A 15,530-nucleotide genomic window follows, 5' to 3' on the forward strand; every position below is an offset into this window, starting at 1 on the left:
GAAGAAACGCACAAAATATGTTTAATGTTTACGAGTATTTCAATACAACGACTAACGCATCGATGTATCTAGCGCATTTTTCTGCATATAATGCGTCATAGGAATCACTGGCTATCACTCTTTCTTTACCCATTTGAAAATAGGTGGTATACGAATAATGAAGTAATGGACCCCACCCATTCCTCCTTCCTATTCCCCTCGCATATAACAGAATTTGTATAAAATGGACAAAAATCATAGGTCCAACTAGTACCGTTTATGCTTGTTCCACTCAATTTTTTGTGCAGTTTATGGCTTTGACCAAAAATCACCCCCGCTCTCGCCGGCGGATGGGTGCATAGCTATACATCACGTCATCTAACGGACGTGGACATGGACATGTCGCTTTACGCCGGAAATATACTTCCCCCAAAACCTGACGCGCACTCATTTCGCACCCAACAAAACATTTCTCAGAACGGAAGTTAACACATCAACGCAAATGCAAAAGACACTGCCGCGTTTATAGCTAATCAGCGTCATGAACTTTGCGTTTGTTTTTTAGCCACTTTGAATTCCTTCCCTTTCAATTTACTCCGAGCTTATTCCCCCTTTAAGGGGTCTATGATAAAGATTATAATTTTTACATGTTCTCTCTCGTTGTTTTTAGCCACTTTGAATTCCTTCCCTTTCAATTTACTCCGAGCTTATTCCCCCTTTAAGGGGTCTATGATAAAGATTATGATTTTTATATGTTCTCTCCTGTGGGCCCAAGATCACCTTGTTCGGCATGTTTATTTTGGACCTTGAGTTATCATAAACTAACGTTATGACAGCAACATAAATAGTTCAAACTCGAGCTGTTCCTGTGCGAAAAACAACACGCCGATCATGATGCGAACTTCGGACCTGTATCTTCGTATGACGTCAATACTTTCGGTCATTACTGCTATTAGGAAATTCTTGGTAGTTAAATGTGAGAATAGTCATTCCTTCTTTGCTTTTATGGCCCTGAAGTGATCATTGTCCTTGGAATTTAACCTCTTGATTTTATTTATTTTTTTCTTTACTTATTATGGATAAACTGTCTGTTATTGAAAACGTTTTGAGCTTCTGACTTATGTTTAGGGGGCGAGGGAGTGAATATAGAGGTTTAGTACCACGTGACCCTTTAGAATACATTATCACCATCCTGGTTGTGTGCGTTAGAGTTAGAAACTGTGTGCACACACCAAAAAAAAAAAAAAAACGAAAAAGTTAGAGAAGAAAAAAAAAACGAAAAGTATGTAGAAATGTTTAAAGAGTATAAATATATATCAATGTATGTGTTCATACGTGTGTAGCAACGCTTATACTTGTGTATATATTATGTATTCGAATAAAAATATTATTTTTTTAAAAACCTGTGAGACTAACGTAGGGCACCAACACAACACAAGTAGAAACAACTCTAGCCTGTTGTATTAATGAATGTGGATCAACCACTTCTTTGAAAAAAGTATTTCAGTTATTCGCTTGAACGATTTAACCGTTAGAAATAGATGCTTTTTGTGGGTAACCTCTAAATTATTATCTTATTCCAGTTCGGAAACTTTTCTTATTCGTTTTAATAAACTTATTTTTTCGCGGTTATTAAATTAGGTCTCTTTTTTTTTACTTTTTTCTTGCAGAAAAGATGCTGATCTTTACACTGCCTTATCAATTAGCAGTACCTCTCGCATCAAGCAGACTCGTCACCTAATAACACCGACCACTGATTGGACAAACCAGCTGGTACGTCACCTACTTACACGACCACTGATTGGTCAAACCAGTTGGCACGTCACCTACTAAAACGACCACTGATTGGTCAAACCAGTTGGCACGTCACCTACTAATACGTCCACTGATTGGTCAAACCAACTGGCACGTCACCTATAAGACGTCCACTAATTGGTCAAACCAGCTAGCACATCACCTACTAACACGTCCACTGATTGGTCAAACCAACTGGCACGTCACCTATAAGACGTCCACTACTAACACGACCACTGATTGGTCAAACCAGCTGGTACGTCACCTATAAGACGTCCACTAATTGGTCAAACCAGCTAGCACATCACCTACTAACACGTCCACTGATTGGTCAAACCAACTGGCACGTCACCTATAAGACGTCCACTACTAACACGACTACTGATTGGTCAAACCAGCTGGCACGCCACCTACTTACACGAACACTGATTGGTCAAACCAGCTAGCATGTCACCTACTAACACGTCCATTGATTGGTCAAACCAGCAAACACGTGCACTGAAAAAAATGATGCCATTTTAATATTTACTATCTAAGTTGATGGTGTGAATCTGAGATATTTTGGGAGCAGAATTGCCAAACCTATCATTTCCTGGCTTTCATTCAATATCACATCAACATTTAACGGCGCCATGTTGAATTTCGTTGCTCTAATATCGTCCCATCATGCTGCTCCACAACTCGACCCAGTCCCCCGCGCATAGCAAGAATTGCGAATTACAACGTTTGTTGGTCAAACCAGCATTCACTGATTGGTCTAACAAAAAATGACTTACTCTTCCACTGAAAAAGTAGGCCAGTATCGCCTTGCCTTATTACACATCTGCTTGTTGGTCAGCCATTCACAGATTGGACAAAAGCGCATTACATTCATTGACTGGTCAGACAAGCAGCGACGTTATTCTTAAGGTTATTTATCTTTTGGTCAAACCGGTAAAGTTAATGCTGATTTAGACAGCATGATTTAGTCGTGTGCGTCTTAGCAGTGTATTACATTCCTACGATTTCGTAGTCGAGCGTCGTTGCGTAGTCGAAGGCTAATTTACATTCTACGACTTGGGTGTAGAGGTGTCGTGGGCATGTCGTATACGACTGAATCGTGCTGTTTAAATCACTGGGGCACTGCGCCCCCCCCCCCCCCCCCCACATATTTAAATATATATATAAGGAAATAACCAGGAGGGGCGTGGCCGTGCCCCCAAATATTTTCTTAATGACTTAATGATTCTGTTATGTCCCCCCTCCCCCCAATCTTAAGTGGCCTGCTACGGCGCTGATCAGCCTGAAAAAAGATTTATTAAATCGTTTTTATTCAATTCATTTATATAATATAACTAAGTAAGAGTTTTGAATTTGATATTTAAAATAATATAACTATAAATTTCTATAGCAAAATGCTTGTAAGCAATGAAATAATAATATACCTTTAGACACTATTCGCGCTAAAATCGGACAATGGCTGTTGAAGACTCTCTATTAGCCGCCATTTTGCCAGATGCAATCTCCACATTCAACTGATTGGTCAAACCAACAATGCACCACACTCACCATACCGAAGTAGGGGGTGGTAAAAATCCGCTTTTACTTTTTATACTCTCGGCATTGATTAGTCCAGTGTTTGATAAAGTTGAGCAACACTTGGGCCTTCTGTAAGTTCCCTCCATACCCGAAATGGAGACCGTCAAGACTTTTGATTCCAGTCGTCATAGGGTAAAAATCCAACACAGGGACCCCCCTAGAGCGGCAATACTCCGCCATTTTATCATTATACACTCTCCAGGGGTGAAAAGTTTTGATCGTCGAAGATCGCAAAAAGTTGTTAACACTGTGCAAGTTATGCCAAATTACTCGTGGCCATCCGTTACCTTTTTCTTCGATCATATCAAGAAGTGGACCTAAATACCTCTTGATAACAATCCTTGGGTTTCTTTTCATATGTAGTCCAACATTGACCACTATCACGGAACCTGTCTTGTTTAAAAGACCTCTTACTGTCTTGTGCGCTTCAACGGGGCTGTAATAAGCCTCGACGAGAGAAAACTTAAAATGCGCCCGCCCGCCACACACCTGTGTGCGGTCTAAATCATCCCAGGCATGCGCAATTGCAAGCTGGCAATCGAATTTTCCGTTGTCAATGAACTGGTACTCGCCTTTGCACTTCTCGTGTAGCTTCGTATCCATTTTGTGTGAGCCTGTTTCTTTGTTACCAGTCAAAAGAATCGCCATGGCTGTGAAGAAATGCCGCGTTATGGAATCACCAATAAAAACCAACTCGTTCAAGCTCGAGTCAAGTAAATCACAAGCCAAAGTCTGATCGAAAACTTTGAATTTACACCGTTTACTAGAAGGAACCCACTGTGCAGACTCTGCGTCTAAGTATCGCGAGAAATCAGTGCACATTTCGCATGCGCAGTAGTCTCTTCCGCTCCCACATGTGCCAGAGTTCTCGTTACAACATGGCGTAGCGCTGACAGAATCACACAGGGCACCCAACTTTGTACTCCCCGGAGCAGTTACATTCTCACCACACCTCCCATCCTCTCGATGCAGTATTCGGGGGAATCCTAAGTATTCATGAACTTCCTGCTCTAACTCTCTACGCCTTTTGTGATCCTCTTTTGAGGTTCCCTCCCTCAAAACCCATGAGCCCTCTGTCAAACAGGTCAGCGTTTTCTCGCACTCCTCTGTGCTAAGATGCTGTCGTGTTTCTTGAGGTAGCTCGTTACCGGAGACAAACAGAGCACGTTTAAACTCGACGTCCTGATTTTTTAGTTTAACAAAGAGAAGTCCATATATAACAACAGCGAAGAGAATCACTGTGGCAACGCTGGTCTTTGCGGAAAGCTTGAAGAACTGTCTGAAGCAAACGGCCATAATAAGTCTGTACCGAGAAAAAAAAAGAATCCGTGCTATCATATATCATTTACATGCAAGGTATATTTGTTTTTAGAATTCCGTTTTCCATCATATCTATTCTCATGTCTTCTATGTGAAAGAGCCTTGAAATTAATATAAGCCGGCGTAAAAGCTTATATATCAACGACTGTCGCTGTGTTGCTGTTTTAGGCAACATCCGTGTGTAAGAATCTATAATTTTTAAGATCAGGCTGAATAGGGTCTTATAAATCGGGAAACCCTTTCACAAATCAGGCTATTTAGGTCAGACACAAACTTCGGGGGCGGTTTGTCTGGTTTTGAATGTTTGGTTTGATTGACTACGCGTTATTCCCTAAACCCCCCTAAAACACGGTCTCACAGATTGCTACTTTGAGCTCCTTTCCAGTTCTGACAGTTAACTTTCACCCTCTAATCCTTCTGAAATTGAGAAACTTTCTTTCTATCTACAAAAAGAAAAAGGTCGATCGTCATGGTTCATGCAGCTCGTAGCTAACAAATTTAAGACCTTTTAAAGATTTGTTAAGAACTAGAATTTCAAAATATAATAACAGCGTGGACTTGCACGAATATTAAACAGTTTGTCAGCAACAGCGGCAAAAACAATCACTTAAAGAATGATCTTTGTTTGAAATTCAAGGAATTTGATAAAACTAAGATTTTATTAAGACCATTATCAAACGTTTCTCCACATTTAAGACCCTTTAACGGCCGAAGTAAAATTTAGGACATTTAAAGACTTTTAAGGATCCGTTAAAAGCCATGTTAGAGATCATTACAATTCCATATTCACAATTTATGATATAAAATGGCATTATGAATAGATATACTTTCATTGAAGTGAAACAAAACAGCCCTTACCTTGCTTGCCTATCGTAGTTTATCTCTTCTTGTAAAAGACACGTGGCATCAATGTTATTGCAAATTTTGCAATCAGAGAAAAGGACGGTTGCCTTTGTTGCTATGGGATACATTATCACCCGCACTAATTTGATTTTTTTTTTAGAATTTTTATGAGTTTATCTAATATGTGTATATTCACTTATATTTTTCAAATATTATGTTAATCCCTGAACATATAACTAGAAAAACGATCAACGCTAGTATCCCAGTTTGTTTTTAGCATATGGTTACTGGCAGAGTTACTATGGAAATCATATCGTTCCAAATGCAATGTCGCAACTGAAAACAATCAGTGGAACACTTGGCAGAAACCAACCATGACCGACTGGACCGAGACAAAATTACTATAATCGAGACAATATTTATGATCATAGCATCAGGACGATGTGGGACAGTATTATACACAAAAGTGTTACTATATAAAGTAGAACCCCCATCTGAAGGAAAACCAACATCAGTTCAACAAGTTCTTCGAGTTGTCGGGGGTTTGAGATGTTGGGCCCGTCAAATGAAAATAATTAAGTAATGAATAAAGCATTCATGGCTGTTCCAGTTATATTATTAAAAAAAAAAAGGTGTGCTACAGAGGCGATTTCAAATACAGTACTCCTTTTCGCGGTTCCATACGATGCTAGACGCCATGTCTAAAATTACCCAAAAGACCCTAGGGACGAGGTTGGTGTGAAAGAATTGTTTTAACCATTTTTAGATAGCGCTAGAGCTTCCAAAAAAATAGATGTTATAAAAGTATCATTTTACTAGCTATGCTATCCCAGTACATTGCAGTTTACCCAGTGTGTGGTACCCCTGCTCCGATCTTGGATCCCCCGTGTCACCAAACCGTAGCTCGGAAACCGGAAGTGTCGACCTATCCACGAGAAAACCGCTGTCTTCCCTCCAAACGCCATCGTTGGCATCGCAGTTACAACCCAATCCCCCTACGCAGCTGTCAGTCTCAGCGCATGCGCAGGTCCATGATCCCTCCTTACCCCCTCCCCAATAAGTCATCATTTACCGTCACGTGACACCCACCAGCCGTATGGGTGACCATTCCACAGCAATACCGACCGTAAGCACTCGTATTTGATGAACTGTTTGCACTGACGGGATGCCTGTGTCAGGGCCTCGAGTTGGTGTGTGGTGAGTCCGCTGTAGTTGACGCGCTTGAAATAGCTTCCTGTGGATAAGAATAAGATTTTAGCTAAATTCGTTGTCAAGCGCCAGCAGTTTTCAAAACTCGACTAAAATTTAGTGCGTTTTCTGATCCGTCAGTCATCACATCTCAGTATTAAAACCACCCGCCAACGCTTTCTGAAAAGCTCGAGTCATGTTTTTTACCGAACTCGAAAGCGGCGAAAGGCAATCTTAAGCTCGGGGCACTGAGTTTACACCCCGCCATCTCTCTAATTGACGGGTCAGAAAACGCAGCAAGTTTTTCGAGTTTTGAAAACGGGGGGGGTGGGGCGCAACAACAAATCTGGCTATAAAACAGGCACACAAAGCAGTCGAAATCAGTCAATATCCACAAAAAACATTCAGGTGTATTCAATGGTCGTTCCTACCATTGCTTATCTGGCCATATAAATCTCTGTACTAGTGTGCGCCGTTAAGTGTCAAGACCTACCACCGTCACGCCATCCATGTCACGTACGTCACATAATGCACATACTATCTGTAAAACAACAACCATTCCCGTGATTGCTCACCGGGGTATAAATATCCCTGTACTAATGTGCGCCGTTCAGTATCGTGACCTAACACCGTCACGCCATCTACGTCACGCATATTACAGGTCGCGTTGAATGACGGGACTCCACCAGGGCCATCAGGATCCAAAAGGTACTGACCGCTGACCACTGCACCAGACAATTTTAACTCGCTACAAGTTCTGAAATACACTGAAAATTAGAAAATAAATGATTAGCGTAAATTGTTCAAATGATGTTTTATTGCGGATGGCGTTACAGACAAATTTGATTTGTGTTAATTTGACAAAATGGCGCCAAAGCCTCATTGCAAAACTCCTAGGATCTAGAAAACCGCACAGTGAAACAGTACGAGACAGCATGATGGGCCAAAAGAGACCATTTCCGGTGCCAAGTCTTGATACTTACCCTTCACTTCGCAGCTTGAATTTATTTTTGCACCGACATCGTTCTCAGCAACACACGCATATGTCCCTTCATCTGCCAGAGACGTCACGTTGACCTCCAGACTGCCGTTGCTATGGACACCATCAGTCACGTGCTTGCCAGCACGCAGCCACTTAATTCGTGGCACCAAGAGACCGCTGTCCGCTTGACAATTCAGTAGCACCTTGGCGCCGGCATGAGCCTGCAGTACAGCTGGCGGTGTCAGCGTAAACGACAGTAGCCTAGCAACGATAAGCTTAGCTGTTGCGCGTACTTCATTAAGCATGTTCTTTGCAGCGCAAACGTACACGCCACTGTCATCTGCGGTTGCCTTGGTGATAATGAAAGAGCCGTTGTCGGAGGTTAGGGTGGTTAGCACTTGATTGTTTCTGTACCATGTGTAGTTAGGGTCTGGGAACCCTGTGGCCTGGCAGTTAAGCATGACCGTTGAATTATCCTGGACAACTTGGTCTTCTGGTTTGTGCGCCATTTGAATGGGGACTGTGATGGAACAGGAAGTATCGCGCATTTAACTGTGGGATTATCCTGGCCTTTTATCTATTTCGTTATCTCTTATGTTTTACAGTTAAAAGTAAGATTAATCGGCACTTAATTTCGCTGATATCAAATTGAGAACATGCTAACAGTATTTCTCCAAATCCTTTGTTGCCAGGTCAACTCAAGTTAAAAAATAAAAAATGTTCCGATGCGAAAACGATTCATATATTTTTCCCGTGGTTTTGTTCGGTGTCACTCAATGTTGTCATTCAATTGGAAGCGTCTTTGGTTTTGAATAGCTACCTTTTTAGCTACACTTTTCCTGTATCATTTTCTATATTTATTATTTCAGCGTAATCAGGAACATGGTACTTACCGAGAACTCACCGAGTACTCACCGAGAACTCACCGAGTACTCACCGAGAACTCCGACAGATGCAAATGCACGTGCCTTGCCTAGAACATTCTTAGCCACGCATGCGTACAACCCTTCGTCTCCACTGCGCAGCTGCGTCAAAGCCAGAGTACCATTACTATGGACCACGTGACGACCTGAAGGCAAGGTCCCGGATACTCGTCCCCAGTCTATTTTCGGAGACGGGAGCCCTTCACTGGAGCATGTCAAAAAGATAGTTTCGCCTGCGATAGTGATGAGTGATTTCGGAGGTTGAGTGATGGTTGGCGCCCTGACCGAGATCCCAGCATCTCCTTTAGATAAGGAAGTCTTCCATTACTATTACGCCCTCAGACGTACGTAAAATATAGACCCAACTCCAAAACGTCAGAAATGCAAACCAAACATTACCAGACCCGGATACACATGGATTCCTCCATATCAATCAATGGCTGTCGTTTTTCTAAATGGTCTAAAAAAAAAACTGGGGCGAGCGCGCGGGAGACCTGTGATATTTTAAAACGTTAGGGACTAGACTCCATTTCCAAGATGGCTGCCAGCAAAATCGTAGTAAACACGAATTCCTGCAAGTTTACGTGGAAATTCTTGACTTGCCAAGCTCTAGAGCTATAAAAAAATGAAAAAAAAAATGATTGAAGCGGACTCCCAAATATGGTATGTAGTGCCTTACAAGAAAATGACCAAGCGAGCTAGAAAAACGACAGTTTTTAAAACAAGATTGACTGATATGCAAGGCATATACGATGCAAGGCATATACGATCTTCAAAATTCAAAAGCGCATCCAAGCAATGTAATAGAATTGACTCCATTGTCAAAATATCAACCTTGATTTCTGACCAATTTGTAAACAAATGCTTTTAAACTCAGAAACATTTCTTACCAAAAAGAACTACAAATACAAGCAAACACAGATCAAGTCACAAATAAATACCATAAGCACAGCAATAAGTATGCCCAAATAGACTTCATGATGTCCTAAGGTACTCTTCAGATGTGAAAAAGCTGTAATTTTTCTTAACAAATTACAAGCAAAACTGTTATAAGCAACAGGCTGTTGCAAGTGCCGTCGCTAGACAGAAAAGACACCGCAGTGCATTGTTGAAAACTTAAAGGTGAGCGGTAGCTTAATTTAAATGGTAGTGTAGGGCTGGAGCTTTCTGTTTTCAGTCTGTTTTTCTTACAATTTTGCTCAAAAGTACCCAGGAGCGAAAGGGCTAAGGTTTATAGAGGAAGCGCACTAACCATTTTTGTGCCAAAGGCGAAGCAGCATGTGTGCAGTGTGTAAGGGAGGGGGAGGGAAGGGGTGGAGCTCTTCCAACCTTAAGAATAAAGTAGGCAAATAATTGTTAAATAGTATTATACAAAGAATTGTCAAGAGCTACAAGCCCGAAAAAATATGGAACTGCGCTTGGCGTTAGATTCCACAGCGACAGAAAAAAGTAAGGTAAGGTTACAACAACAATAAATTTGTCCCTGATAAGTCAATTGCTTTAGACTTCCACTGCTTTCTCATGTTTGATCGACATCAGCATTACAAAAAGCATATCATAGCTGCAACTAACACCAATTGAAATATTACACTTGTTTTCAGTCACACATGCACCCTGTGCCTTTCGTTTTACGAGTCACAACTATTTTGGTGCGGACGTCAATCATGACCTTTGGATTCTTTCAATTCTGCATCTGCCACGGCTCTAGATCGATCACAACCAAAACAACTTCAAAGTGGGTCGCCTTCATAGCTACTGTTACCGAGAAAATACCGAGTTACTCAAAGCTAGCAATTGAATAAAGTTCGAATTGTTGTGAGCTTCTTGGTCTGTTTTCATGACGCCTGGTGTTTTTCGTGCTCTCTCATTGGTTTGCGGTCTAACTGCTGGCGTAACTGCAAAATTGCTTCCGTCATCGAAAACCATTCGTTACTAGGAAACGCACGAGTGCGTGCGCATCGAAAATGCCACAGACTGGCGGGCCACAGCTGTGATCCAAAATGCGGAAGGGGAATTTGACTCTGGCGCCAAAACTCCGCGAAAAAAGCACTCTGCCAGCAGTTTCTATAGTTTTCTATTGTCTGTAATCTCCACTTCGTACGTCATTTTAGATCAGCTGTGGCCCGCCAGTCTGTGGTATTTTGGATGCGCGCGCAACATCGTGAAGAAAGTCTATAGATTCCTTGTTGTTGGAGTCATTATTATTACCTTTCTCTCCTTTGAAACCCGTTTCGCCGCGTTCTCCTCGGTCGCCCTTCTGACCAATTTTTCCATCATCCCCCTTCATACCAGAATCACCTTTTCTTCCCGTTTTTCCCTTCTCTCCTTTTATTCCAATCCTTCCTGGTATGCCATGGCTTCCCGGGATGCCTTGCACACCGCGATTTCCCTTTCTTCCTTGTATACCACGCGGCCCTCGCCTTCCCATAATTCCTGGCGGTCCTGGTGGACCTGGATCACCCTTTAATATAAGTCTGTCCTTATCGCAGTAGATATAGCTCATTGATTTCATGAAGAGTTGAAGGTCTCGGTCGATGCTCCGTCCTTTTTCAGTTGCATTTCTTAATCTGGTTGATGTCGTACTCCTTCGGACTGCACATGAAAAAGGGAATTCAAATAGCAAACATTCTTATTTCACTATGATACCCTATAATATCACAAAATTAATATCAGGGCCCTCAAAAGACAGGGGGTAAGGGGTAGGTCTCATCCTCCTTTTCGCTTACCCGAGACCCTGTTCTAGGAGGCTAGAATTCCGTTTTCACTTCCCCTAACCTTTTTAAGTCAAAATGCAGTAAACGGCGTCAGATCCTCTCCCCTTCTTCCTCTCCACATCCCTCTTTATTTCTCTCCCCACCCCCTTTCTTTCTCTCCAAATCCCTCTCCATTTCTCTTCCCAACCCCTTTCTTTTTCTCCACATCCCTCTTTATTTCTCTTCCCACCCCCTTTCTTCCTCTCCACATCCCTCTTTATTTCTCTTCCTACCCCCTTTCTTTCTCTCCACATCCTTCTTTATTTCTCTTCCTACCCCCCTTTCTTCCTCTCCACATCCCTCTTTATTTCTCTTCCTACCCCCCTTTCTTTCTCTCCACATCCCTCTTTATTTCTCTCCCCACCCCCCTTTCTTTCTCTCCACATCCCTCTTTATTTCTCTTCCCACCCCCCTTTCTTTCTCCCCACATCCCTCTTTATTTCTCTTCCCACCCTCCTTTCTTTCTCTCCGCATCCCTTTTAATTTCTCTTCCCACCCCCCTTTCTTCCTCTCCACATCACTCTTTATTTCTCTTCCCACCCCCTTTCTTTCTCTCCCCATCCCTCTTTATTTCTCTTCCCACCCCCTTTCTTTCTCTCCCCATCCCTCTTTATTTCTCTTCCCACCCCCCTTTCTTTTTTTCCACATCCCTCTTTATTTCTCTTCCCACCCCCTTTCTTTCTTCCCCATCCCTCTTTATTTCTCTTCCCACCCCCCTTTCTTCCTCTCCACATCCCTCTTTATTTTTCTTCCCACCCCCCTTTCTTTCTCTCCACATCCCTCTTTATTTCTCTTCCCAACCCCTTTCTTCCTCTCCGTATCCCTCTTTATTTCTCTTCCCACCCCCTTTTCTTTATATCCACATCCCTTTATATTTCTCTTTTCACCCCCCTTTCTTTCTCTCCCCATCCCTCTTTATTTCTCTTCCCACCCCCTTTCTTTCTTTCCACATCCCTCTTTGTTTCTCTTCCCACCCCCTTTCTTTCTCTCCCCATCCCTCTATTTCTCTTCCAACCTCCCTTTCTTTCTCTCCACATCCCTTTTTATTTATCTTCCCACCCCCCTTTCTTTCTCTCCACATCCCTCTTTATTTTTCTTCCCACCCCCCTTTCTTCATCTCCCCATCCCTCTTTATTTCTCTTCACACTCCCTTTTCTTTATATCCACATCCCATTTTATTTCTCTTCCCACCCCCTTTCTTTCTCTCCACAACCCTCTTTATTTTTCTTCCCACCCACTTTTCTTTATATCCACATCCCTTTTTATTTCTCTTCCCTCCCCCTTTCTTTCTCTCCACACCCCTATTTATTTCTCCCCTCTGGTTTCCAGGATACTTGCCCACGGCGGACAGCGCGGGATACTCGCCCGCGGGACCTCCCGTAGCCTCCAAAACATGGCGGCCGATTATGCGAATGGCCAATTTGCAATGAAAAACCGTTTAATGCGCAGGCAGCAGCCTACGAATCCTAAAGGATTTCCTACGCAGTTTTCCCGACCTCGCTCTGTGAGCTCATATGCAATGCGCTATATGTGTAATAGAAATTATTGCGTGTGTTAGAGTGGCTGCGAAGGAGTAGGTCTAAAGCAAATTCACCCAGAAATAGCCCAGAGAAAAATTGGTCTCAAAATATATTCCACTTATCCACTACTTCTTTCGTGGATTTTTTGTTTGATTTACCTCTACTGCTTTTGCTATCCTTTGTCGTCTCATTGTATTGAAGTTTATAGAATACGTTGTTGTTATCATGGAGTGATGTCCTGCTCTCAATAGCTTGCAGCCTTCTGTTGTACTCGCCCCATTGTGTCTCATTTCTGGTCACTAGCCCCACGGATGAAATAAGCGATAAGGTGGCAAATACTAAGCTGAGGGAAGCAAGCACGAGTTCTGTTGTGAAGGTCCGCTTGTCCGCCTCCATCTGATTATCCGTCTCAACAACAAACGTTATGGGAGTGATATTTGACGCCAGGTCTGACATGGCGCGAAAAATCTGCATGTGGCGCCGCACGTGATCATTGATTGAATTATACACAATACAAGATTGATTTCACGCACGCCTTTTAGGGAAGGCGTGACCCTAGAGCGGCTGCTATTAGCAGACTAGTTTAAAGACGGACCATTAGAAAAGTGAAGATGGGAAGGGGGGGGGGGGGGGAGGGAAAGGAACAAAAAAATCATACATGATAAATAAAAACCAAAAAGGATACTAGGAAAAGCCAATACCATTTTTTAAAAATATCCCTGATCAAGACCGGGGATTAATAGGAATTTCTACAGGACCCCGTGGCTTTTTCTGGTGCTTGGGAAAAGGCGATGTCTACGAAGAGGAGGCAACCCAATCTCGCTCGTTCCCAGAAGCCCCCGCGGCAAGGTTAAAAGGTACGTGTCTGGGAAAGAAATTGGAGGTTACCCGCATACCAGTACCTTGTCTGTTTTTACTGGGTATGTCGTAATACGGAAACCATTTCGCAAGACGGCCATGGGCCCAATGTGCCCAAAAAAGGAAAGGGCATCGAAAAAGCAGACAAAGGATACAAACGCACTGAATCAATAACAGCGCAAAGCTAAGAAACAAGTCTAGCTTCATTCAAATCGCAGAGAAGCGCTTTCCCAAGGGCAGGAAGAAACTAGGTTTGCTGGAGTGTGCCTTTTTTTAACTCGGTCAAGCTACTAAACCTTGCGGCACCCGAAACGAGTGTACGACAGAGCCCTGTGTCCTTCCCCCGCATTTTGACCATCAGCAGTTTTATCCTTTAGTACTTGTCAGTGCCGTAGCAGGCTTAGAAATATGAGAGGAGCACATTACATAAACATTAAGAAATTATTGGGGGGGGGGGGGCACAGTAATACCTTACTAGTCATTTCCTTATGAGCCCCTGGTCCGACCAATATTATTTTTATTTTTAATTAGTCGGGGACGTTACTTGACCGAGTTTTCTAACTATCTAAATAAACACGGAGAGCGCTTTGCGAAACAAGGCGCATTTCAGCCAAGATTTAGGGAATTTTGATGTTTATAATTAGTTTACTCTGTTCTCCTGCCATCGGCTGCCTGTGCTCCTGCGCACGGGCGTTTTCACGGGGAAACTGGAAACTAGTACGGCGCTCGCGCGTGCGTAATAAACGACGCTCCCGTAGTCAGATTTTGAGTTGTTGTTGTAAAAAATGTCTGGCGGAAAAACTGAAGAAGGGAAGGAGGAAGGGCGTAGTTCTAGTTCTATAGAAGTCATTACTGGTTTCCTTTCCGGTTTATCTTCAGGCTCGTCAAATTCCAGCGATGAAGAACGTGAGAAATCCTCTCAAACAGCAGGAGACGAAGATGAAAACAGTCAGGAAAATGTTAATGGCGACAGTGTGCCAAGTGATAATTCTAACAAATCTGAGGAAAATAGCAGTACATTTCATAGGCAAAGCTCTATAGATGTTATCACAGGTTTTTTTTCAAATTTTGCATCAAAATCTACTGAGCACGACAGTACAGATACAAGAGATGATGACAATAACGAGGGCTTAGAAAATAGACATCATGAAGAAAAGAGCCCAGATGACAAATCCCTTCGGCCGGAAGACCAGGATGCATCTGATGACACAAATCACACACAAAGTTCTCTTGGTGTTATTTCGAGCCTTTTCTCAAGTTTCACATCGAGTTCTACTGAGGAAGACAACAACAGCAATAGCGATACTAGCACAGGTGTGCACACCGAACATAGTTCAGAAATAGATAATCAATCAAGCCAATCTGATTCTGAGTCAGCGGAGGATAATGTTGAACATAGACGAAGCTCTCTAGATGTAATAACTGGATTCTTTTCCGGTTTAACATCGAGTTCAACTGATCCAGACAGAGGCACAGAGAGTGAAAACACACATGACAAAAGTCCAGGGCAAGAAAGTATTCCTGATGATACAAAGCAAAGTGAACTAGAATGTATTATTGAAGCAGATGATAATGATGCAGATACTACAGAGAGTAGACTAAGGGCATCAAGTTCTATCTATTCTGAACCAGATAAGATAGAAAAAGAAGATTTGGACTGTGTGATGTATATATCTTCTTGATATTTGAGGTCTTCAGGGTATAATTTATAATGTCTTGTTCATACCCTTTAAATACCATCCCATTCCACCTTGAACATCAGGGATCCCAAGCTAAATGCCAATTTTTAATG

General features: G+C 42.5%; 3 protein-coding genes across 4 annotated transcripts in view; 2 read left to right on the plus strand and 1 right to left on the minus strand.

Moving 5' to 3' along the window:
* The window catches only part of LOC116604674 (apoptotic protease-activating factor 1), a 49,079-nt gene extending 44,418 nt beyond the window's left edge, over positions 1–4,661 (plus strand). For both annotated transcript variants that reach the window (XR_004291178.2, XM_032367399.2), the window contains one exon: positions 1,650–4,661. The gene's annotated coding sequence lies outside the window, so the exon portion shown is untranslated. The remainder of the gene's footprint in view (positions 1–1,649) is intronic.
* Positions 4,377–13,353, minus strand: LOC116604675 (roundabout homolog 2-like). Its single transcript, XM_032367401.2, has 7 exons — positions 13,039–13,353; positions 10,816–11,199; positions 8,622–8,909; positions 7,686–8,204; positions 7,278–7,469; positions 6,587–6,748; positions 4,377–4,654 (listed from the first exon to the last, which is right to left on the minus strand). The coding sequence occupies exons 1-7, from the start codon at positions 13,334–13,336 to the stop codon at positions 4,587–4,589; spliced, it is 1,911 nt and encodes a 636-aa protein (XP_032223292.2). The 5' UTR covers positions 13,337–13,353; the 3' UTR covers positions 4,377–4,586.
* A 1,170-nt stretch (positions 13,354–14,523) lies between these two features.
* On the plus strand, positions 14,524–15,420 carry LOC5522062 (dentin sialophosphoprotein). The gene has a single exon (XM_001641779.2). The coding sequence runs from the start codon at positions 14,524–14,526 to the stop codon at positions 15,418–15,420; it is 897 nt and encodes a 298-aa protein (XP_001641829.1).
* Positions 15,421–15,530: the final 110 nt, after the last annotated feature.

Source organism: Nematostella vectensis, chromosome 10, assembly GCF_932526225.1.
Source record: "Nematostella vectensis chromosome 10, jaNemVect1.1, whole genome shotgun sequence".
Taxonomy (NCBI): Eukaryota; Metazoa; Cnidaria; class Anthozoa; order Actiniaria; family Edwardsiidae; genus Nematostella; species Nematostella vectensis.

Coding starts and splice junctions, on each gene's coding strand:
- LOC5522062 (XM_001641779.2), top strand. CDS start 14,524: ATGTCTGGCGGAAAAACTGAAGAAGGGAAGGAGGAAGGGCGTAGTTCT.
- LOC116604675 (XM_032367401.2), bottom strand. CDS start 13,336: ATGTCAGACCTGGCGTCAAATATCACTCCCATAACGTTTGTTGTTGAG. Junction 6,749..7,277: donor ACAGGGATATTTATACCCCG/GTGAGCAATCAC, acceptor TCTTATCCACAG/GAAGCTATTTCAAGCGCGTC. Junction 4,655..6,586: donor CTGGTGGGTGTCACGTGACG/GTAAATGATGAC, acceptor TTCTCGGTACAG/ACTTATTATGGCCGTTTGCT.